The sequence below is a fragment of the Nerophis lumbriciformis genome, linkage group LG01, assembly GCF_033978685.3.
Source record: "Nerophis lumbriciformis linkage group LG01, RoL_Nlum_v2.1, whole genome shotgun sequence".
Classification (NCBI taxonomy): Eukaryota; Metazoa; Chordata; class Actinopteri; order Syngnathiformes; family Syngnathidae; genus Nerophis; species Nerophis lumbriciformis.
Window position 1 is genome coordinate 20,958,431 of NC_084548.2, and position 26,570 is coordinate 20,985,000.

Sequence of the window (26,570 nt, forward strand, 5' to 3'; positions counted from 1 at the left end):
TGCCAAAGGCACGCTTGTTTTGTTTGTTTTCTTGTGTTTGTTTTGTTCCTTCATGATTTATGAGGAATAAATCATACTCTTACCTGCACGCCGTTTCCTGTCGTTCCGTCTGCACCTTGGAAGAACAATCAGCGGATCACCATGTGTCCTTCACGTAACAGAAAAGCACCAGCATACTGTTCTTCTGCACGATATTTGATACGTCAAATATCCGCTATTCCATCGAGGAGATCGAGGACATGGGGGTGTTTGAAGCAATGGAGGCAGAGACACTCCGCTATTCCCCTGAGGAGCTTGAGGACATGGTGTGGGACCCCGGAGGTTCGATGGTCCCCATCAACTCCGTTTGGCCCGGGGACATCGCCGCACCACCAGTCCTGACGCGTCAGCGTACACTGTAAAAACTCTTTCAGTGGTATTGTCCATTCTACTTTATTTTTAAAAGTAGATTTATTCCAATAAATCAATTTATTTTTATTTTTAGAGTTTTTGAGTTATCTATAAGTAAAAAGTGTGAATGTTTTCGTAACTTAATTTTTTATGTGATAAAATTAATTTTATTGGACTTCCAACATAAATTGATTTAGCAAAACTCAGTTCAAAGGTTTATATCAGACCTAAAACGTCAGGACCCGCCCACCTGCATGCAGCTGTGGAAGAACAAGCCCAGACACGTTTCTTCACGGAGCCCAAGGAAAACACTTTACCGAACTCATGTAAGTAACAATTTATATTGTTCAAAGTCAGTATTTGCCAGGATTTAAATGTATACATTTTCAAAAGCATGGTTCAATGTTATATTTAGTTTACTACTTTTCCCGCCGACCGCCATTTCGAATGTGCTCTTACCTCCAACAGCTCATTAACTTCAACCAAACATTGTTTATAGCTGTGAAGTTTATAATTAGCGTTTTCTTTACGTGGTAGTTTAATATTTTATTCTTCAGTTTATAAGCAGCCACATTAAAGCTGCTTAACTAGCTTACATTCAAAGTTGCTAGCAGCTAGCTAGGTACACTTGACAGAGCTATCTGAAGCCCCCTCAGACGTGCTGTCCATGCACACTCCTAGGCAAAATGCTACTCTTGTAAGAATAACACTCATTGTGTAAGTCTCAATCTCAACATCCCCCCCCCCCAAAAAAAATCTCACCAGTAGTCACCATTTAAAGGGTACATTTTCAAATTTTTCTTCCGTGGGGGCATGCCCCCGGACCCCCTACTGTTGCTAGGTTACCAACTTAGACCACTGTGGCTACAAAAAAATCTAGAGGAATACTGCAAATGAGTATATTAGGGTGTAAAAAAACAGATATTAAGGGCTCTCATCAGGCTTATATATCCAAGAGGTTAGACATGAACCATAACTTGTCTTTTTTGTTCTCTCTCTCCAATGACAGATGGGATGGCCCTGTAAGTTGTGCAGCACTATTGTACCAACCAAGAGTGACATTTTAAAGCATTACAGACTGCACCATGGGACCTTTGGACACAGCCATTCTTTGCCTTGCATTCATGTAGGTTGCCCATGTTCTTATACATCCCTTTGCTCTCATCTGTCAAGATGCTAAACTTCTCCTCTCTGACACCACCGCCAGAGAGCCTAGCTCCACTCCCACCACGTTACTGGCCTTCTCTACCAACTTGTCCAGTCTGTTTGCGTCCCTCGCTCTCAGCCCGCTGCCCCAGCAGGCCACGGCATACAAGAAGGCGCCTGCCACCACCGACTCGTAGAATATCTTCTATTCTATTCTATTATCATTCTATTTTTCCTGACCAAGTTTCCATTGTGACTTGGACATGACATACTAGACTCACTTTTTGCCTGAAAATGTATACTAATACCCTTAATATCAGTAATGGTCAACATTTGCTGTCTTACAGATTAATGAAGCGTTCCGAAGGTGCACTGCTGTTCCACTGGAATCAACATTTACGTCCCAACTGGACAGGTACACTCCAAAACTCCTGGAGCTCTTCAGTGCAAAAGGAGGAGTGACTGCAGCGCATCAAGAACTTGTTGATGGAACTGACACAGGTGGGTTAAAAGTAGTTTAAAAGTTTAAACTGAATCTGTAATCATGCTCTAATAACGGTATCACAGATTTGGAGTAAAATTGCCAACAAAATTCATTTATTTATTATTCTTCTCTTAACTCTAGGACCCAAGTGCCTCTGCAGTGAAGAAAAGAGATGTGACTGTGAGATGCCTCATAGAGTACGTGGGAGAGAGTGGACAGGAGCTAATCTCTGACTACTGTAAGTATTGTTTAAAAGCAGGTTTGGATCAGTCTGATGTACAAGCTTAAATTGGGTTTACTTTTATGTGAACTGACTGAACCAGCAGTTGTCAGGTGGAGGTCGAGCATGCAGCTAGTTGGCAAGAGCCCCAGGATAGCCAATTAGCATAGCACCACATAGTGATGCCTTTCTGTCTCGTGTTTCTGTTTGCCCTAAAAAAAACAATGCAAACAAAAAATACTCCCCTTGAACAAGCATTAAAACATTTACTCTCTCTCTCTCTCTCTCTCTCTCTATACATATGTATATATATATATATATATATATATATATATATATATATATATATATATATATATATATATATATATATATTACTGTTTGTTTGTTTTAATTTCTGGTGGTTCTATTCAGGTTTTTTATATGCAAATTAGAAATGCCAATAAGAAACATGTGGCTGGAAATGCATCTATTGTACCAAGTTTAATGTGCAAGATCTCAAATTAGAATTCAAAAGTTTTCAAAATGGTCATCACAAAAGTAATCATTATCTGAATTAAATCATACAACTTATATTACTGTAAATATAAAATTAGATGTTTGTTTTTTTAATTACCGGTACTGTTTTTGTATCTCAAAGGGAACTGCAGAGACCACTGTTCATGAGGACCTGGAAATGAAGAATATGAGCATCTACATCTGTCGTGAGCCAAATGCAGTAGGAATCATCATTGAGGGAGTACCAGTCCTTACTCATCTTGGAAACCTGGCCAAAGCATGCTGCCTACTTCTGGGGTTGACGTATGCACTTAATCTTGAGTATCCATCCAAACTTTCCAAAATATTTGAGGTGTTTCAAAGACTTTTTGTGGGACTTGACACACTGCGCCCAAAACCAACCCCCAAATTCATGACTCTCAAAAACAAGCTTCTAGCTTAGGCAGTGAGCCATGACTGTCAGCTTGCACTTTTGAACAGCTATTTTCTTGTGTCTGTTCAAAATCATTATACATTGTTCATTGAGTGGAATTCTTCAGAATGTTGTAACGGTTTGTCCTGTTCAGGTTTTATACAAAGCTCCAGGTCATCGTTTCTGGTGTGTAAATTAAGTTTTTTTATGTTTTATACACACTTAATTGCCCCACTGTGAAGCTCCAGCTGGTCAGAAGGAGGGATCTGTGAGTTGTTTAAGTTAAAATGTTTCAAAATATACACACTGAAAGACACTACAGTGAAGGTGTTCTGCTTGTAAATTGTTACAGAAGTACAGATAATCTTAATGTTAAATTGTTTTAGCAAGAAACTGTACTGTGAATGTTCTAAGTAAAACTTGAGATGCTGAGGTCATGCATTCTTTTATGCACTAAATACTGATGTTCTTGACTGTTAATACTGTCCAGCTTATTGACAGGTTTGGATATGGCTTGTGAAAATGTTTTAATATGTATACGGTTAAAAAAAAGAAAACTACTGTGAAGGTGTTCTATACAGCACTTTAAAAAGTTGAGGTCATGCATTCTTGTATAATATGGATGTTGACTGTTCATACTGCCCAGCTCATTGCCACTGTTTTTATATGGTAATGATTTAATAAAGGTTGGAATTTGATATGTCTTGATTTTTTTATTATTATTCTAAGTAATTATTTTAAGCAGTTTCCATTTTCAAAACAAAGAAAGGGTAAGTTGGTCAAAATTAATAAAATTGAGTACAAAAATTATTTTTTCATTTAAATGTTACTTATTTTAATTAAGTCTTGTGTGTTTAATATGCTGATGTTTTTTTTACATTGATTTTACTCAATTTCTTGGCTTTTTCTGTCAACGCAACTTAATCTTTTTGCATAAATCGAAATGCATATTATTAAGTTCTACTTAGTCAAAATACCAATTAGTTGACTAAACTAACAAAAATTGCTTGGAAAATGTTGCCTTATTTTTATTGAGTTCGATCTAGGCAACAGTTTTTACAGTGTAGGAGGAGGCCACCCAAGAAGGCTCCGACTGGTTTATGAGGAATATATCATACTCTTACCTGCACGCCGTTTCCTGTCGTTCCGTCTGCATCTTAGAACAATCCGCGCATCACCATGCGTCCTCTGCAACATAGACTAGAGCATACCAACTAGTTTACGACCCTCTAATTACATTTCTCGCATTGTGGTAGCCCTCTAGACATGAATTAACACCCTATATTAATTTTTACACTCTTTTAATCCAATAAAGTAATGCTGCATGAGGTTGAGCCAATCATTGGCCACGATACTGAATGCCGATTGGTTTGGTCTCCTCTCGTGGCCAATACTACCGGTACTCTAGTATCGATATTTGTATTTTATTTAGCAATGTTTATCCTTGAAAATGCTGAATTTAGGACCCAAAAATTGAAGAATATATCTTGAAAAATATATATTTTTAAAGCCTGCAATGTGGTGAAGCTGCAATATTTGAAATCTCTGTGTTGACAGTATACAATAACAACTAATATAGGAGCATCAAATATAATGCATTTACATACATGGTGTAGATCAGTGGTTCTCAACCTTTTTTCAGTGATGTACCCCCTGTGAACATTTTTTTAATTCAAGTACCCCCTAATCAGAGCAAAGCATTTTCTGGTTGAAAAAAAAGAGATAAATAAGTAAGTAATATACAGCACTATGTCATCAGTTTCTGTTTTATTAAATTGTATAACAGTGCAAAATATTGCTCATTTGTAGTGGTCTTTCTTGAACTATTTGGAAAAAAAGATATAAAAATAATTAAAAAATTGTTGAAAAATAAACAAGTGATTCAATTATAAATAAAGATTTCTACACATAGAAGTCATAATCAACTTAAAGTGCCCTCTTTGGGGATTGTAATAAAGATCCATCTGGATTCATGAACTTAATCCTAAACATTTCTTCACAAAAAAATAAATCTTTAACATCAATATTTATGGAACATGTCCACAAAAAAAATCTAGCTGTCAACACTGAATATTGCATTGTTGCATTGTAATGAATGGAATAGCCTACTTGATTTGATGTTCAGTTTATGAATTTACATTCATATTTTGTTGAAGTATTATTCAATAAATATATTTATAAAGGATTTTTGAATTGTTGCTATTTTTAGAATATTTAAAAAAAATCTCACGTACCCCTTGGTATACCTTCAAGTACCCCCAGGGGTACGCATACCCCCATTTGAGAACCACTGGTATAGATTAAGCAATACATGAATAAAATAATATGTTTGATTTTGTTCCAATGGGCCTGCATGCTTCTGCTGTTGAGATTGCACATTTATTGTGGAATGAAGTGTGGCTGCTGTATTTCTGTCAGCAGAACTATCCTGGTGGAGTTAGAGGTGCTACTTCTACCATCATTGCGTGCAAAGGTTGTCAGGAAACAGTTGGCTCTTCATCATGAAGCAGCATGGACATTTGTTCATCTGTCTCGTGTTGCTGTCAACCAGTAGAACCAACCCGACAGCCATGTCTGTGCCCTATACTCTAGATCAGTGGTTCTCAACCTTTTTTCAGTGAACATTTTTTTAAATTCAAGTACCCCCTAATCAGAGCAAAGCATTTTTGGTTGAAAAAAAAAAGAGATAAAGAAGTAAAATACAGCATTATGTCATCAGTTTCTGGTTTATTAAATTGTATAACAGTGCAAAATATTGCTCATTTGTAGTGGTCTTTCTTGAACTATTTGGGGGAAAAAAAAAAGGTTTTTATTTATATTTATAAAGGATTTGTGAATTGTTGCTATTTTTAGAATATTTAAAAAAAATCTCACGTACCCCTTGGCATACCTTCAAGTACCCCCAGGGGTACGCGTACCCCCATTTGAGAACCACTGCTCTTGATTGAAAGGAACCTTGCCTGGTTTTGTACCTAACCCAGGGGTCGGCAACCCAAAAATATTGAAAGAGCCACATTGGACCACAAATACAAAACAAAATCTCTCTGGAGCCGCAAACAATTAAAAGCCTTCTATAAGTGATATAATGAAGTCAACACATGATATAAGTGTCTATATTAGCTATATTAGCCTACTACCAAAATGACTATGTGTCACAGGCTGACACAACTCTTCGTTGACAGAAATGTTAAAATGTAATATTTATTCTACACATTTTTACAACATTGGAAAACATTAGTAAAACTTCTCAGTGGGTGAGATAACTCCTGGAAATCACAGTCTTAGAATGGCCAAAGGTACAGATGTGTGTGTCCAAATTAAAGGAAACGGCAGGCTGTCTTCTTCTAATGGATTTATACCAATCTATGCAAGCTGGGTTACGTTTGCTGTGGTCTGGAACAACATGGCACACAAACAACTATCAGAAATGCAGCCAATATTACATACAGCTAATATGTCATGAGAAATGCAGATGTAAATTAAATACACAGAGGACATAGGAAATTAAATGATGCAATATGTACATAAAGCTAGCCTAAACAGTATGTTAGCATGGATTAGCTTGCAGTCATGCACTGACTAAATATGCCTGATTAGCACTCCACACAAGTCAATAACATCAACAAAGCTCACCTTTGTGCATTCACACACAGCATAAAACGTTTGGTGGACAAAATGAGACAAAGAATGAATGGCATAAAACCCGTCTTTCTGTGGCAGCGTCGGAGAAAGTTGTACATGTAAAAAAACTACGGTGAGTTCAAGGACCGCCAAAATTAGTAGGACTAAACGGCGCTCGCCAATTACCATCATCACTGAAGCATGTTTAATATAAACAGTGGGATTTCTAACAATTAGGGAGGTCTATGTCATGTTGCCCTCCTACAGGAACCATATTAAAACAAAAATATATTTTACCCCTATCTTATTCTATTTCCATACATTTTTGAAAAATCTCCAGGGAGCCACTACGGCGGTGCTAAAGAGCCGCATGTGGCTCTAAAGCCGCAGGTTGCAGACCCTAGACCTAACCCTTGGGCAGCAGTATTCAGTAAAGGCTTGATTTACTACGGTCCAAATACTAGGCGCTAAATTAGTGGGCGTGCTGAGTGTGATCTACTAAGACTACGTGTGCAATTGAAAAGTGGTGCGGACAACCTTATTTAAATGAGGATTTTGCATGTACTATACGGGGCATCCCCATGGAGACACTCTCATTTACTGCACATTCATGTTATCATGCTCCTACCTGTGGCATTTTGCTATACTTTCAAACATGCAGGAGAAATCTACCACTATTTATGGGCTTTTTAAACACTGTCTAAAGCATCTACAACCGAACCCACACTTTATTCCCTTTTCTTTTCAGCGCCCAAGGCGTGCTCATGGAAGAGAGGCTGCACTTACTTGTGCTCAAGACGCAAACAATTGCATACTTCGAGAAGTTTTTTTCATATAGGAAATATGATAATATATTTTGTAAATGAAAAAACAAACAGCATTTGAAAAAACGCCAGTAGACACCAAAACGCATCAATAATTTGGTTTTTAATTAGCCCCTTAAGTCACCTAGCATGCAGCTATAAAATTATAAAAGGATGTTGCTGAATAGACAATATACATAATATTTTTTTGTTTCTGACAGACCCTGCAAAAATGTTGACACACGCGTATGATGGAGGATTCTCTGTCAATTGTCTTTGCAACTGTGTGTATAACTCAGTTTGCACATACTTTTCAGACGTACTAAATAAAACGCTAAATAGTGCTCGCAAAACGGTGACGAGTGTCGATAATTTACATTGCGCGTGCTGTATAAGAAGACAGAGATGCAAAATGGATTGCACGCCTTATTCTGATCAATTAACAGGCGCAATCCATTTTGCACACGATAATGTGCAAATATGCATTTATATATTAAGTATATATATACTTAATGTAGGAATGCTAACTCAATAATTTATTAAGTATAATAATATTAAATATTTACAGCTAGATAGATAGATTGATCTACAAAATTGGCTAAAATGCAAATAGTTAGTGTTATAAGCTAGCACCTAACATCCATCCATCCATTTTCTACCGCTTGTCCCTTTTGGGGTCGCTGGAGCCTATCTCAGCTGCATTCGGGCGGAAGGCGGGGTACACCCTGGACAAGTAGCACCTAACATGACAGCACTAAATACACATGATACAGTGCTAACTGTCCTGAATGAGTTGAGCATTTTAACTTTGGAACAGTTTGAATCAGTTGTAAAAAATATGGCAGAAGTTGATTCTGGATTATACCAACATTATTGATTGGAATTTCAAATCTACTTCCCGTTTGCAACCTCAATTCAAATTCATGAAAGGGAATTCGAATTTAGGAGACACTCTCAGTTCAAGTCAGGATTTTTCATTAGTCTGGTGTAAAGCTCACTGCTAAACCTCAAATAACGTCCTTAAAGATTCCCTAATAACTTAATGTCCTTCAGACAAAGATGTCATTTTCTGTCCAAATCCTTGTGTGTGCAAGGCTGCAGGTTGTTTCCATATGGTCTATCACACATGGTGTCGTTTATGATTACTTTTATTATCCTTTAGCTGTCGATTCCCAAACAGAGGAAACAACTGGAATCAATCCTGTAGGCCAGGAGGTGAGCTTTAATTGCAACAATGAGTGGCTCTTAAGTCAAGGTGAACGCTTCAATACCCAAACACTCGCACACATGCTTGCCATATGATGCATCTCTCTGAACTATAAAGTTTTATTCCAACCTTTGAGCACAGGATGAAGTATAGTTTGCCATTCAGGGAAATATTCACTTTGTTGTTGAGTGTTGAGAAGATTGAAAGTGCTTTAATCTCTTGATGTTAAACATGCTGCTCCTTAGTGTGGCTTTGAAACAGCTTGGAGGTAGCTGGGATCTACTGGTAGACGGGAGTAAAATAGTAGCAAAATTTATGGTGTAACGGTAGGGCATCCTCACGGTTCACTACGTACCACGGTATTAAGGCCACAGTTTAAGGTGCATCGCAACGCATAACGTATAATGTACACCCAGTGGAAAATTGATGCAGCTTTCAGTTCAGTACAGTTGCATTTCATTCGATATGAACAATCCTTGCAAATTACGTGCAGCTTTGTCCAATCCTCCAATTCCCCCGCATATTTTGACCAACCATGGCTCAAACGCGCACATCAACTGTCTAACCATATATTTGTTTTTTGTGTAGATAAACCAGGAAGCGTAATCTGTAACAATATCTCGACCCAACGGCGCAAGTCTCATATTTGCTCGTAGCCCAGACCCTCTTCTGGTTTTTGACTACAGCGCTAAGCCTTCTGGGTAATGTCGTACATAAACATTTAGCGACAGATACACAGCCTAATTTCTTTGTTTACATTGACAGAGATGTTGAGGTGCACACAAAAATCACGGACATAAATCACGCTCAAAAGTTCTCCAATGTTCTTAATCAAAGTAAAGCTTTGGAACATAAAAAGTAGTTTATGATCGACGGGCACTTTTCAATCGTTAAACATACACAGGTAATGTCCGCAACTGGTGTATACTAAAGGAGTGTTTGTTAGGGTAGCTTTTGTTACACTGCGTGGTAATGAAATGATGAAAATGTCAATACTTGTTTTACAAACTATGCAGGACATTTTTGTGCATATAAAGCACATTTTGTTAGATTTGGTGAAGTCAAATGGTTTTTCTGGGTTAAGTTTACAAAGAACACATAAAACATTGATAACAAATCATAAAATCACAAGCTGATGCAAAAAATGACCTTAAAATTGTTGCGTTTGTGTTTCATGGTGTGGTGGTCGTGTCCCCAAGACACAGGGAGGAACGGCAAGGCGTGCAGGTAAGAAAAGTATTTAATCCTGAAATACATAAAGTCGTGCAGCTTAGACTTCCTTTTTTTTAATATATATTTTTTAATGGTCATTCAAATTTGAACTTTACAGTACAGGTAAGAACAAAATTTCATTTCATTAGCTCATGGTAGTGCAGGATAAAAAAGCAATAAGGTGCATGTATAAATTAATAAATAGGTTACTGTACACATAAATATATTGCACTTTTTCACATGCGTCCACGTTTATGGATGTATGTTATATTGTCTTTTTTTATTACAGCGAGTTAATCCATTTTGGGGGGAGTTGAGGGGATTTTTATGATGCGTTCAAGAGTCTTACGGCCTGAGGGAAGAAGCTGTTACAGAACCTGGAGGTTCTGCTTCGGAGGCTGCGGAACCTCTTTCTAGAGTCCAGCAGTGAAAACAGTCCTTGGTGGGGGTGGGAGGAGTCTTTGCAGATTTTCTGAACCCTGGTCAGGCAGCTGCTTTTTGTGATCTCCTGGATAGGAGGAAGAGGAGTCCTGATGATCTTTTCCGCCGTCCTCACTGCTGGGCAGCAAACGTAAAGACTAGCACAAACTTTTAAATCGCTGGCAAGGCTAGGTAACAAACATAACAGTCGCTAAGGACGAACAAGGCTGCCAGGCTGAGTCGATGGCGAGGTAGGTTTAAATAGCTCTCTGATTCGTGATCAGGAGCAGTTGAGCATCCCGACCACTAATCAGAGGCAGGTGCAGGAAATCAGCGCCCATGGCAACCAAGGAGATGCTGAAACAGAAAATGAACACTCAACTAAGAATAATAATAACAAACACAAAACATGATATGACCTGGCGTGACAGGCCATAACAATACCTCCTCCCAAAGTTTAAAGTCACGGGAGGGTGGAGGGAGGAGTTGGTGGCTGAGCAGAATTCTGAACTTGAGCAAGCTGCAAGGCGAAGCTGGAGGCAGCGTCGGACCCATTGAAGGCAAAGGTGGCGTTGTTGGAAAACCCATTGGAGGCAAAAGTGGCAGCGTCAGAAGATCCATTGGAGGCAAAGGTGGCGTTGTCGGAAGACCCATTGGAGGCAAAAGTGGCAGTGTCAGAAGACCCATTGTAGGCAAAGGTTGGGTTGTCGGAAGACCTATTGGAGGCAAAAGTGGCAGCGTCGGAAGACCCACTGGAAGCAGACGTAGAGCTGGCGTCGTCGGAAGACTCACAGGAAGCGGTTGTAGAGCTGGTGGCGGCGGCCTTGTATCTTCTGACCAGCAACCAAGTAGACAATTATAGTGTGAGAAAGTTCACATTGTAAATTAACGGACAGTAAACATGTAGACAAATTACAATTAAACAAATACATTTATTTTTAAATTTACTTGCTTCAGGCCGAGCAATGGCTCTGAGACCACTCCTGAGTCCTGAGGAATCATTTTCCCCTTTCTAAAAAGTGGCAGTTATTCCAAAACTTAAAAAACAAACAAACAAAATAACTACTGTGTATTTTAGTGGTTACGTTTACAGTAGAAGAAAATGGCAGCTTCCTGCTCGCTCCCATTCGCATCGTCATTTTTGTTTGCATAAATTTGGGGAAAAAAACATGAATATCCATATTGAACAGTTAACTAGCGACTCTATTAGCAACTGCGACCATGAACGTCAAGTACTAACCCTCTCATGAGTATGACTCGATGATCCGCCCCCACCACTTGTAATTGGTCATCATGTTGCCTTCATTGGTTGGTTTGATTGTACGATCGAGAAACCGAGATAAAGAGTGTTGGACACGCCGATGTAAAAGAAAACCCAACTAAAATAAACAGCTTCCAGCCCAGAGCATACTTCAAACAACCTACAGGAGTCTATCTATAAGATGGAGTATCTAACGTAAAAGTTAAAAAACAATCATGATTTTTTTCTGGCAGGACTTCCTCAACATACTTCACTGGCACAGATTGACTCTCTGTCTTTTCTCTGTTCCTGAATGCCATCAATCTCTTCATTCCAGTGACAGTTCCCCTTTTTATTTCTCTTCTCAAATCTTCTAAGTATTTCTCCTCTTGGATTTCCTGTCACAAATCCTTTAGTCACCCTTCGTTCCCCCACTTCTATGTTTTATTTTGTTATCTTATTACACAACTTCTGTCCCTTGGTCCTTTCTCAGATGTCTTTCTTTAATCCCTGAACTAGTGTCATCAAACTTATCAGATTCATGTTTCTGTTTGAGGTACATTTCAATATATTCCTTTGCTTCTCAATCATAAACTTTTTCCCTCCCTTCCCCCATTCATCTTCTTCGTACGCACTTTTAGCGATCATTATTTCTTCTCCCTTTTTTCCCTGTCTTTTCTTTGGTTCTATAGCCATTTCCATGTCTTCCTCATACTGTATATCCCACCACCAGTGATGTAACAAAATATGCCAAAGCGTCGAAAGAAGTGTCGAGAAATGGAGGGGGCGTTTCTGCGAAGCACATATCGAGGCTTCCTTCATGGAGGCAAGGAGCCGAAATGATGACGTGTGAAGTCTTGCTGCCTGGCTGTACCATGTTACTGCTTCGGGTTCAGATTGTGCCGGGAGATTCTGTTATGGGGAGGTCGCATGTTACTGCGCGGATCGTTCTCCCAAGATCTGACATCACATGGACAAAGATAAGACCTTCTGGAGGAAAGTTCTGTGGTCAGATGAAACAAAAATTTAGCTGTTTGGCCACAATACCCAGCAATATGTTTGGAGGAGAAAAGGTGAGGCCTTTAATCCCAGGAACACCATTCCCACCGTCAAGCATGGTGGTGGTAGTATTATGCTCTGGGCCTGTTTTGCTGCCAATGGAACTGATGCTTTACAGAGAGTAAATAGGACAATGAAAAAGGAGGATTACCTCCAAATTCTTCAGGACAACCTAAAATCATCAGCCCAGAGGTTGGGTCTTGGGCGCAGTTGGGTCTTCCAACAGGACAATGACCCCAAACCATACTTGCCAACCCTCCCGGATATTCCGGGAAACTCCCGAAATTCAGCGCCTCTCCAGAAAACCTCCCGGGACAAATTTTCTCCCGAAAATCTCCCGAAATTCAGGCGGACCTGAGTGACGTGTCGACAGCCTGTTTTCACGTCCACTTTCCCACAATAAAACAGCGTGCCTGCCCAATGACGTTATAACTGTAGAATGATGGAGGGCGCGAGTTCTTGGTTTCTTATGTGGGTTTATTGTTAGGCAGTTTCATTAACGTCCTCCCAGCGCGGTAACAACACACAACAACAGCAGTCACGTTTTCGTCTACCGTAAAGCAGTTCGTCTGCCGTAAACAGCAATATTGTGACACTCTTAAACAGGGCAATACTGCCATCTACTGTACATGCATGTGTGACAATAACATCTACGGATTTTAGAGAGTGCAGTGCACAACTGCGCACACAACAAGGAGACGAATCAGAATGCATCATCAGAGAGGGTGTTCAGCATGGTTAGAAAAATAGTGACAGCGAATAGAACAAGGATGGACAATTCAACCCTTAACTCAACAATGAGTAGATGAGTGTTATGTGTGTGTATATGTGTAAATAAATGAACACTGAAATTCAAGTATTTCTCTTATATATATATATATATATATATATATATATATATATATATATATATATATATATATATATATATATATATATATATATATATATATATATAATAAAATAAATATATATATATATATAGCTAGAATTCACTGAAAGTCAAGTATTTCTTATATATATATATATATATATATGAAATACTTGACTTGGTAAATTCTAGCTGTAAATATACTCCTCCCCTCTTAACCACGCCCCCCAACCACGCTCCCCCCCACCTCCCGAAATCGGAGGTATCAAGGTTGGCAAGTATGCCCCAAACACACGTCAAAAGTGGTAAAGGAATGGCTAAATCAGGCTAGAATTAAGGTTTTAGAATGGCCTTCCCAAAGTCCTGGCTTAAACGTGTGGACAATGCTGAAGAAACAAGTCCATGTCAGAAAAACAACACATTTAGCTGAACTGCACCAATTTTGTCAAGAGGAGTGGTCAAAAATTCAACCAGAAGCTTGTGGATGGCTACCAAAAGCGCCTTATTGCAGTGAAACTTGCCAAGGGACATGTAACCAAATATTAACATTGCTGTATGTATACTTTTGACCCAGCAGATTTGGTCACATTTTCAGTAGACCAATAATAAATTCGAAAAAGAACCAAACTTCATGAATGTTTCTTGTGACCAACAAGTATGTGCTCCAATCACTCTATCACAAAAAAAAAAAAGAGTTGTAGAAATGATTGGAAACGCAAGACAGCCATGACATTATGTTCTTTACAAGTGTATGTAAACTTTTGACCACGACTGTATATCAGATTTTGGAAGAGCCCTTTCTAATTTAGTCCTTCAGTTTGTACAATTAAGTTGACAATGTTCAGTAGTGTTTACAATCCTGATTCACACATCAATATTTATGCAGAGACTTCTCGTAGTTTTACTTGCTGGCTCACAAAGTCACAAAAAGTCTCCTGTAGTCAGGCAGTAAAACTGGTACCAAATGGTAACCTGTCATTTAGACACTTTCATGAGCTCTTTTTATTGTAAAACAACACATTAGGACACTCACTGATGTTCCCAGCTCGCGCTTTGGAACAACATCCAAACCCTAAAAATACCTTTGTGTTGTCAAATAGTTAATACTCTACTAAACCAAGACTGTATTTGCGTGTAAGGACATTTCACTCCTCCTCAGCATACTCACTCGTCAGGTATCCGAGGCGGAGGTGTTGGACATGCTCTAACTGGTACGGATCTAGGACAGGTGATGCACGCTATCCCTTTATTCACCGTGTTTATTAACTGTCATTTCATGTCAGGAAAAATAATCAATGTGAATGGCGTGAACGGACTTGTTCCCTTTTTACGTGCAACTCAAAATAGGTCAGCTTTTATTGGGTCAATGGCAATCTCAGTCAGCATTTAACAGGGAAAGTTTTTTTTTAAAAATGAATATGTTCTTTATCTTTCTTTTATATGTCATCCTGAGCAACACATTTTTGTAAGTTTGGGTGCACATTTGTAAGGAAAATTCCAAAAGTTGTGATGAATATGTAGGTAGATATTTAGATTTACAAGTATAATAATAACCTTCCTGCAGTATCACTCATATAATGTCTACCCCTTTATTCTGTGCACAGTTTGAAATATACTTTTACAATCCTTTCACTGAGAGGGTCTGCTTGGGGAAAAAAGGCAGGGCGTTGTTTTTTTTTTTTGTTTTTTTTTTACATAAAAAGGTTCCAGCACTTCCTTGAATCCCTTCTCTGTCACTTGAAAGGAGGAGAGCAGAACAAGCTCTGCTGTGAGGTGTCACAGACGCCGTGCCGAAAGCAACACCGGACGCAGCGATGTGCTTCAAGTGTGTGTTAGTCTCTGCTTTCTTGCTGTGTGTTGTCATGGCAGGCATTCCTCATGATGACATTCACTGGACATACACAGGTAGGAGTTTTTTTTATTGGGATTTGTAGTAAAACTGATTTGATTTGTTGCATAAAACTTGAAGAATATGATGATGAGAAAAATGAAGAAATGACATAAATAATAAGAATTACAACATCTCCAAAAAACTCATCACAACATTTACATTTATTATGATGATGATTACTATCATCATATATGTCATTTTTATATTACATTTTTAACAGCTTTTTAAGTGCTGTACAGCAGTGTTTTTCAACCTTTTCTGAGCCGAGGCACATTTTTTTCATTGAAAAAATTCTGAGGCACACCCCCAGCAGAAAACATTAAAAGATGAAACTCAGCAGCCGATATTGACAATGAAAAGTCGTTCTCGCAATTGTTTGATATGACTTTAAACCATAACCAAGCATGCATCGCTATAGCTCTTGTCTCAAAGTACTGTCATGACCTGTCACATCACGCTGAGTTTTTGGTGTTTTCCTGTGTGTAGTGTTTTGGTTCTTGTCTTGGGTTCCTATTTTGTTGTTGATTGTCATGTCATGTACGGATGTACTTTGTGGACGCCGTCTGCTCCACACGCTGTAAGTCTTTGCTGTCATCCAGCATTCTGTTTTTGTTTACTTTGCAGCCAGTTCAGTTTTAGTTTTGCATAGCCATCCCTAAACTTCAATGACTTTTCTTAGCGGCACTCGCCATTTGTTTATTTTTGGTATAAGCATTAGATACCTTTTTACATGCAAACCATCATCGTCGTTCCCGACATCTACAAAGCAATTAGCTACCGGCTGCCACATATTGATATGGAAGAGTATTACACGGTTACTCTGCCGATCTCAAGACAGCACAGACACTCAACAACGGCACATTTGCGGATTATAATAGCTGGTTTGCAAAAAATATTTTTAACCCAATTAGGTGAAATTACATAATCTCCCACGGCACACCAAACAATATCTCACGATACACTAGTGTGCCGCGGCACAGTGGTTGAAAAACACTGCTGTACAGCAACCTTGGCTACCTTGAAAGCCGCCTTATAAAATAAATGTATTATTTAGGGGTGTCCCGATATTGGAACAGTGAGTTTTGGCCGATACCGGTATTTTATCCGATGCGATATCAGCATAAGTCATACATACATTTAATAATTTGTTGCATGGAATGTTACAAAAGACCAAATCAAGTATTCATATAGTAATCCTCTTACAGATTTATGCTTTTAATAAAGGATTGATAATTTAGTTTTTGGCGACACCAAGTGGTCACAATAATTCGTTAAGGTCATGATGCAGAAAGTTGACACGTTTGTTACTGAATACATTCTAATACACTGCTGCCTTTAGACTTAAACTTAGACTTACACTTAGACAAATTTTATTGATCCACAAGGAAAATTGTTTCACACAGTAGCTCAGTTTCAAAGGATGGAAAGGGTAAGTAAGGATGGAAAGGGTAATGCAGGTATTAAGTAGACTAAAAATGTACCATAGTAGCAATATAAAATATAACATATATGTAATATTTACATATCATATAGAGTATATAACATATACTTATATATTATAATAATGTATTATATTATATTTTCATATGATATATACAATATATAACAAATCCCAATTAATTATTTATATTGTGTGCTTAGCTTTTGCGTAACTGCTCGCTCCGGGTAGCCTATACCATGTTTACCTTTTGTAAATGACTTCACTAAAATACAAGAATAGACCAACCATGTGTGCTTAATGGAGGATATCTAGGTCTCAACTGGCTGTCCTGCTATGCCGATGTCATCATTTTGCAGGGTTGCTTGTATCGGAGCATATATCGAATATTTTAATGCATCTGATACTTCTTTTTTTTTTCTGATATTGGACCGATATCTGATATCAGATCGGGACACCCCTTGTATTTTTATTGTTATTCATTGCAGACTAATCCTAATGCCAATTAATGCAGCAGTTTTATAGTTAATATTTTCATAAAGTGTTGGCGATGATTAATGGGTTGCAACAGTATCAAGTTGGGCAAGTCATGTCCCATGACTCTATACTGTCTAATAGTCAGATACAGAAAACAATTATTCAAACACAGTCACTTCCCAGTTGATGAAATATTTTAGACTGGGGTGGATTTTACAATTGCTTAAAAAGTTTTATTTATCAGATGAATCGCAGGGTTGCTGTAGATTGATTTAAATTAATTCTGATTAAATATGATTGATTTTTAATCAACAGTAATTGTTTCATTTTGCATGAGCAAAAAGAGTGAAGAAAGAAGGGAATATATATATATATATATATATATATATATATATATATATATATATATATATATATATATATATATATATATATATATATATATATATATATATATATAAATTCACATGAACATCATGTTAAATGTAATAAAGTGAAGAAAGAAGGGAATATATATATATATATATATATATATATATATATATATATATATATATATATATATATATATATATATATATATATATATATATATATATAAATAAATTCACATGAACATCATGTTAAATGTAATAAAGTGAAGAAAGAAGGGAATATATATATATATATATATATATATATATATATATATATATATATATATATATATATATATATATATATATATACACTGTATATATATATATACACACATATAAACTAAACATGAACATGATGTGACATGATGATGTTCATGTGAATTTTGACATCCCCATCAGAATTTCATTAAAACTTGCAAAACTCTTGTTTTTTGTCATCTTTAGCCCTTTAAAGTTTACTGATAAAAAGTCAATATAAAAAAAAATAATTATTATATTATTAGAAATGATTGTATGTTATGCGTTATGAACCTGAAAAGGCGTCATGTTAGTATAGTCTGATGCATGGACGGTCAGTATGCCCTAAAATCCATATTGCGATATATTAAATTATTTTTTCAGAAAAAAACACTGTGTGGTTTTGAGAACCTTTCTTGTGCAACACTGTAATAATACAACATGATGTTGGAAATCCATTCAAACACAGGACAAAGAAAATGTTTCAAGTATTGGTTTCTCCCAAAAGAAGCCTATTCTAAAATGCATTTTAAGTAGTGTTTGACACCCAAGATACAGAGAACAGGAAATACCAGTGTCCAATCAGTAAACTATCAGATGCTCTGAATTACATACTAAGAATAAGGCAGGGCTACTTTAAATAAAGACAACTATTCAAATGTTGTGTGCAGATACTTCAAATAATACTAATACACAAAATAGCCTGCAACAATTGGTGCTTTACACATTTTTTTTTCAAATAAAGCAATACATTTTTTGAATGAAAGAAAACTTCCAGTATCAAACACACATAGTTCCACTAAAAAACACACAGTATTTCAAGAACCACACCAGAGGGAGTCAAAAGTGCGGAACAGTGCAGGAGGCCGCATATTGAGTTTGTTATTTTTGCCTAAATGACTCAAGAGATGCAAATAACAGAACAACCAGTTCTCAGTTGGCATTGCTGGAATTCAACTGCGTGTTTTTCTCTGAAGTGGTCAAACAGACCGCTCTTTGCCTGAGTTGTTCATTCCTCAGAATTTTGCAATATTAGAATTGCAGCAATTCACACAAATTCAACAATCCTCCTTGCAACTGCATGCGTCCAACCCCTGCAACTTCTCTGCACATTTAGGTCAAACATCGTCATTTCAGCAATCTCATTTGTCTCAGAGCGTTCAAATGCAACTGTCCAATCAATCAAATGTGTCCCCGCGATGGCCTGCTGACGACCACATCCTTTTAGAGATGTTGATGTGTTATGATAATCACAGCATTCACCAACAAAAATGACAGCGGATCGCTCTCAACGTTTCCACAGTTTTCTCAACAAAAGCAGCGGTCAACGTTGTGTGATGTGTTTTAACTAAGAACACGCACTGTTAAAGATAAAAAAATTGATTAAGAGACAACTGGTACGTTTTTTTTTATTTTGCTTGTATCTGACTGAAGCCGAGAACAAAATGCCATCAGAGTAAAATGGCAACGCGCCCTGGTGGTACAAAAGATGCACAACTTCCAACATCCAGGTCATTGTATTCCCAGGGGGAATTCAATCGATCGCAACTGGACTGTTTGGTTTGAGGAATTCAAAGTCATTCTGCGTAATTAGATTAACAATGATTTTTGGTTTATCTGCATTCATACTCAAATTTTTACATTCTTAGAGCTTTAGCAAAACGTGCAAAACATTTTTTTATTTTTTTTAAGCCCTTTGAGATCTCCTGATTAAAAAGCTTAATATACAAAAACATTTATTATTATTATTTAGTTTTTAGAAATTATTGTATGGTCTACTGATGGTCAGAAACCAAGTCCAGATAAAAGATGGTTTTCACCTGCTCCCCCTCTTCGCTTTCGGCCTTGTTTACCGTTACTTATTATACGGCGTAGCTCGTTGCAGCTTGCAACTAGGGCTGCAACAACTAATCGATTAAATCGATTAAAATCGATTATAAAAATAGTTGGCGATTAATTTAGTCATCGATTCGTTGGATCTATGCTATGCGCATGCGCAGCGGATTTTTTTTTTCTTTTTTTTCTTTTCTTTTAATTTTATTTATTTATTTTTGAATTTTTTTTTTAATAAACCTTTATTTATAAACTGCAACATGTACAAACAGCTGAGAAACAATAACCAAAATAAGTATGGTGCCAGTATGCTGTTTTTTTCCAATAGAATACTGGAAAGGATTTTATCCGATTATTAATCGATTAATCGAAGTAATAATCGACAGATTAATCGATTATCAAATTAATCGTTAGTTGCAGCCCTACTTGCAACGTGCATTATCTCATGAGGGCAATAGAACTAAAACTTCTATCTTATGTCAAATTTCTATAATCAATCAATCTGCAGCGCACCTCACCTCCCAGGGAGTGATCAAGGTAGATGCAGAGAATAATTTTGAGTGTGTGTGTGACAATCATTGGTACTTTAAAGGCCTACTGAAACCCACTACTACCGACCACGCAGTCTGATAGTTTATACATCATTGATGAAATCTTAACATTACAACACATGCCAATACGGCCGGGTTAGCTTACTAAAGTGCAATTTTAAATTTCGCGCGAAATATCCTGCTGAAAACGTCTCGGTATGATGACGTCAGCGCGTGACGTCACGGATTGTGGAGGACATTTTGGGACAGCATGGTGGCCAGCTATTAAGTCGTCTGTTTTCATCGCAAAATTCCACAGTATTCTGGACATCTGTGTTGGTGAATCTTTTGCAATTTGTTCAATGAACAATGGAGACAGCAAAGAAGAAAGCTGTAGGTGGGAAGCGGTGTATTGCGGCAGGTGTTGTGCTGGATAACGCACCCCCGCTGTAGAATGCACCCCTTGACTGGTGTGCCGGATAACACAGCCGGTGTTTCAATGTTTACATTCCCGGAAGATGACAGTCAAGCTTTACCATTGGCCTGTTGAAAAACTGGGACAACAGAGACTCTTACCAGGAGGACTTTGAGTTGGATACGCAGTCACGGTACCGTGAGTACGCATGCAGCTGCGGCTTCCAAACATTTGATTGCTTGCCCATACGTGCGTGCCGCTATGTGCATGTCACGTACGTAACTTTGGGGACTTTGGGGAAATATATGTGCTGTATGAACTTTGAGGAGGTGAACGGTACTTTGGGCTGTGGGATTGAGTGTGTTGTGCAGGTGTTTGAGTTGTATTGGCGGGTTATATGGACGGGAGGGGGGAGGTGTTTGTTATGCGGGATTAATTTGTGGCATATTAAATATAAGCCTGGTTGTGTTGTGGCTAATAGAGTATATATATGTCTTGTGTTTATTTACTGTTTTAGTCATTCCCAGCTGAATATCAGGTCCCACCCGCCTCTCACAGCATCTTCCCTATCTGAATCGCTCCCACTGCCCTCTAGTCCTTCACTCTCACTTTCCTCATCCACAAATCGTTCATCCTCGCTCAAATTAATGGGGAAATCGTCGCTTTCTCGGTCCGAATCGCTCTCGCTGCTGGTGGCCATGATTGTAAACAATGTGCAGATGTGAGAAGCTCCACAACCTGTGATGTCACGCTACTCGTCTGCTACTTCCGGTACAGGCAAGGCTTTTTTTATCAGCGACCAAAAGTTGCGAACTTTATCGTCGATGTTCTCTACTAAATCCTTTCAGCAAAAATATGGCAATATCGCGAAATGATCAAGTATGACACATAGAATGGACCTGCTATCCCCGTTTGAATAAGAAAATCGCATTTCAGTAGGCCTTTAACTTAATATGACTCAAAATGTGAATAAATGTTTGTCATAATATGAACATGATGTTAAAAGGTGTTTAATAAACACGTGTTGAGTTGCTAATTCCTAATGAAACATGACTAATATAGATTAAGAATCAATTATATTTTACTGTGATTAATCCAAATGAATCCACAGCCACACTATGATTATTCTGATTAAAAATGTTCATGGTCTGACAGCACTAATAGTTGCATATGGCTTATATCGGTCATTACGAGTTACTTTCACTTCAATATTGGCAGTCAAACAGCCTTACAGTACATCTGTGACTTGACATTGACATATTTGTGACTTGGTGCAGAGGGGAGTTTGGACCAGATGCACTGGGCCACCAAGTATCCAGCATGTGGGGGTAAGAAACAGTCCCCCATTGACATCCAGAGACGCGGCGTGAGACACAACCCGGACATTTTACAGCTGGAGCTCAGTGGATATGACGCACAGAGAGGAACCTTCCTTATGTCCAATAATGGACACTCAGGTATGTGTAATGTACTTTAACACCTTTACATTGAAAGTTATGCAGATAGATCTAAAACGTACTGAATATCCAACATGCATTTTGGTTGCCGGTGGAGTTTTTGGATCTTCTAATTGATTTGAAGAAGAAGGGTCGGCTACCGAATTCAGTACTTTTATTGGCACCGACCGATCTCTGTCTGTGTTACCAGGTGTCAATTCACGCAGAAATAAAACAGTGTCATAATACGATACCTTTGTTGGAGACCATACACTTGACTTTGACTTTATTTCGATAACCACAACCAAAAATACACTCTATCTATCCAACTTTAACAAGGTAAAAAAAGAGGGATGATAACATGGTGTGTGTTCGAAAAGGAGCAGAAAGAAGCAAAAGCTAATGTCCTGCCTCATCACTCTCATATAATAATCTGATTCTTTATCAACAACAAAATACATGATGACCTTATTTAACAATATTCATTTACTATACATAATAGTGTAGATAATATAGTATATTTAGTATATGAATGCAGAATAAATATTTAATTACATCCATGAATAGTCAAATTAATTAAAATAAACACTCATCATTTTCTCAAATGTAGTTTATGTAAATAAAATATATCCTTAAGATATTTTGTTTCCCCCTCTCTGTTGTACTTATCAAGAATATTTGTTTAGTATTAATTTTTAAGTTGAATGATGTTATTGATTTGTTTATTGATTCCACAGACTCAGCCCACAAACTGTTATGCACATACTTTTAAGAGTTAAGTTAACACACGGCTGCTTTAAATTAAATTTACCCCTCAAGCTATATTTTCCATCTCAGTCTTTGAAAACAAATCAGCCAGTTTAGAATGTATTTGCTAGAAGAAGGCTTCCATGTTCTGGAATCAGATTCTTGGGACAGATGAAACCAGTATGTATCGAGATGATGGAGAAAAAAAAAGTATAGCAAGGCAAAGGAGCGTCTCATAATCCAAAGCAAACCACATCATTTGTTATGTCAGGCGGAGACGGCCTATGTGGAACGTGTCTATTGATGATGTTGAAATGATATATGGAAAGCAAGGCAAGGCAATTTTATTTATAGAGCCCAATTTGTACACAAGGCAATTCAAAGTGCTTTACAGAAAATCAAAAGAAGGAAAAATAGTTCAAATTAAAATCAGAAAATACAATTGTCATAAAAACAATCATAATTAATTAAAATAAATCAAATGCTGTAGATAGAATGATTTAAAAAAAAAATAAAAAAAATTGTCATATGCAAAATAAAAAATAAAAAGTTTTTAGCCTGGATTTAAACATTGCCAACGTTGAGGCCAGTCTCACATCTTCAGGAAAACTATTTTAGGAGCAAAAAACTGAAACACAGTTTGATCCTGACTCTGGGCACAAGCAGGAGACCACTCCCTAATGTTCTTAGAGATCGAGACGGTTTATATGGTTCTAACACAAGACTTGCACTCAAGGAGAGCTCTTTTGAAGTCTATTATGTGAGCAACAGGAAGCCAGTGCAGAGACTTAAGCACTGGACTTATATTTCCTGATTCTAGTCAGGACTCGAGCAGCAGCATTCTGGATGTACTGCAGCTGATTTACAGCTTGTTTAGAGAGCCTAGTGGGATTGCCATTACAGTAGTCTAACCTGCTGGAGACAAAGATATGGATTAGTCTTTCTAAGTCTTATTTAGACATTATTTATCTGGTTTTGGCAATGGTTTTCAGGTGGTAAAATGCTGCTGAAGGTTTTGACTTAATGTGGCTGTTAAAGTTCAGGTCTGGGTCCATTATTACCCTTAGATTTTTAACCTGATTGTTAGATTTCAGTGAGAGGGTCTCAAGGTGACAGTTATGTGGGCCAAAGACAATGATTTCAGTTTTGTCTGAGTTTAGCTGAAGAAAAGGGTTTTGTATCCACACAGTGATCTGTTCAAAGCAGTAACAAAGGGAAAGAACAGGCCAACGTTCACCTGTCGTCACTGACGCGTACTGTAGATCTGAGTGTCATCTGCATAGTTGTGGCAGGACACATTGAAGCTGCGTATTAGCTGGCAGCATGTACAGGTTGATAGGGGTCCCAAAATGGAGCCCTGAGGAACCACACAGGTCATAGCCATTTGGTCAGAGACACAGTTACCCATTTCAACAAAGTATGTCCTGTGATTGACATAGGACTTGAACCAGTTAAGAACAGTTAAGATAGTATGGTCAACTGAGTGAAAGTTAGCGCTCAGGTCCAGCAGAACCAAGACTTAGACATTTCCTGCGTCTTTGTTCAGGCGGATATCATTCGTCACCTTGATCAGCGCTGTTTCAGTGCTGTGGTGGGGCCTAAAGCCTGATTGGAAATGATCAAACACATTGTTAAATTGGAGAAAGTCACTAAGCTGTTGGTATACAACTTCTTCTAGGACTTTGCCCTAAAATGTCAGGTTTCATATGGGCCGGTAGTTCTTCAGTACTGTGGCACCAAGGAGGCGCTTAATGACAGCACTTATTAAGGCCATTGGAAATATTCCAGTCTGAAGGGAGATGTAACTAGATGATTGAATTGTGGTAACAAACTGCTCAGCACAAATAATACAAATCTAGTGGGTAACTCATCAAGGCAGCATGTTGAATAAAGTGCTTAACTTACCTGAATAGTTGACCATGTTGTTTCAATCAGTCCAAATCGACCTGCCCCCCACCATGAAGATCACAAAGGGCCTCCCAGGAAAATACACAGCTGTTCAGATGCATCTGCACTGGGGCGGCTGGGACCTGGAGGCCAGCGGAGCAGAGCATACCATCGACGGCATCCGCTACATGGCAGAGGTAGACTAAATAAATACATCCATATAGAGCAGCTTTGAAAGCGATACACTTCAGTGGTGACAGATGAACATGTGAAACCCAAACATCCTCTCTGAATGCAAACATATCAATTTGTCAAAGTGACAGTGTGTGCGGGTATTAGGTGCTGACATAGAAGAGTTTTACTTTTTTTTTTTTAAGTGTAGCACACATTGTACATAATTGTAACACATTAATTATGGTGCATACTTTGTATCATTTTCTAGACTAAATTAATAACAAATCTATTAATTTTACATTCAAACATGAGTAATTTTTTTTACTGCACCTTCTCTAAAGTCTTCTGATGTCTTCTAGCTTACTTTACACTTTTGTTCTTCCTTGGAAAACCTTAGATAGTCCAAGTTCAGTAAATCCCTGCAACACGAAAAATTATCGTCTATTTTTGGTGGATTTGACTAAAACCAGAATAGAAGTAGTGATCATATTTATTACATGAAAAAGAGTGTTTGTTTGGTTGAGTATTCATTACAATGCTTCTTAATCTTGCCAATACAATAGTACCTCAATTAATTGTTTCTGTGATGGTGCTCTTTACTCAAAACACTGGTATCTCAAATCAAAGTCTCCCATTTAAATCAATTGAAAGCTATTTAATAGCTGCTTGGCTTCCCCAAAACAGCACAATTTTAACATGTAGCATGCCTTTAAAACAAAGTTTTAGACATGAAAATAATGTGTAAAAACATAATACAATACTAACTGTACTTTATAGTAGTAATACTATGTACAGCATTTTCTTTGGCGAGCGGACTTCTACGGTATCTTTTCAGCAGATTCTCCGTCGAACACACCATTAGCTGCTATTCTATATTTTCATGGATAAATGTCCGCCATTTGGATGTATGTTTTTGCATCCCTGGCTGGCGTTAGATTCTTCTGCTTCAGTATGGTGCAGACCAGCAATGATACTCTCAAATTGCTTCGCCAATCGGCAACACGCTCGGTCATGTTTTCAATTATTTATTTTATGAATTGAAAGAATATCATCCCATTGTCAGGCTTGGTCAAAAGGATAGGACTCAGATGCAGAGTAGGGAATATTTCGACAGGCTTTTATTTTGACAGCTTCCTTTCACCTACAGAGCCAATACAATATCTATATTAACAAAAACTAGACGGCGAAAAAGGTTCCAAAAAATAGGAACAACCGAAAATCACTGAAAGGAGGAAAACACAAAAACAAAGACAAACTATAATTGGCGCCGTACATGCTATAACATTTATTAACACAAAAACGCTACAACAAGAGGAAGAAACAATGGCTATGAAAAATTCTACACTTACTGTATCTAATCTAATAAAGTTTAACAAAAAATGTCACTCAAAAATTTGAGGAAAGAATGAAAGAAAAAACTGATAACTCACCACTTCGGATGAATAAACTAAATAACAAAAAAATCACTCTGCTGAGGAGGAAAAAAGGAAAACTCAAAATAGC

General features: G+C 37.7%; 1 protein-coding gene across 1 annotated transcript in view; it reads left to right on the forward strand.

The window, feature by feature from the left end:
* Nucleotides 1-15,325: 15,325 nt before the first annotated feature.
* The window catches only part of ca6 (carbonic anhydrase VI), a 29,024-nt gene continuing 17,779 nt past the window's right edge, over nt 15,326-26,570 (forward strand). Inside the window, exons 1-3 of the mRNA XM_061977205.1 lie at nt 15,326-15,488; nt 22,101-22,280; nt 24,942-25,090. Of these exons, the coding sequence (XP_061833189.1) occupies nt 15,398-15,488; nt 22,101-22,280; nt 24,942-25,090 (420 nt within the window). The 5' untranslated portion in view covers nt 15,326-15,397. The remainder of the gene's footprint in view (nt 15,489-22,100; nt 22,281-24,941; nt 25,091-26,570) is intronic.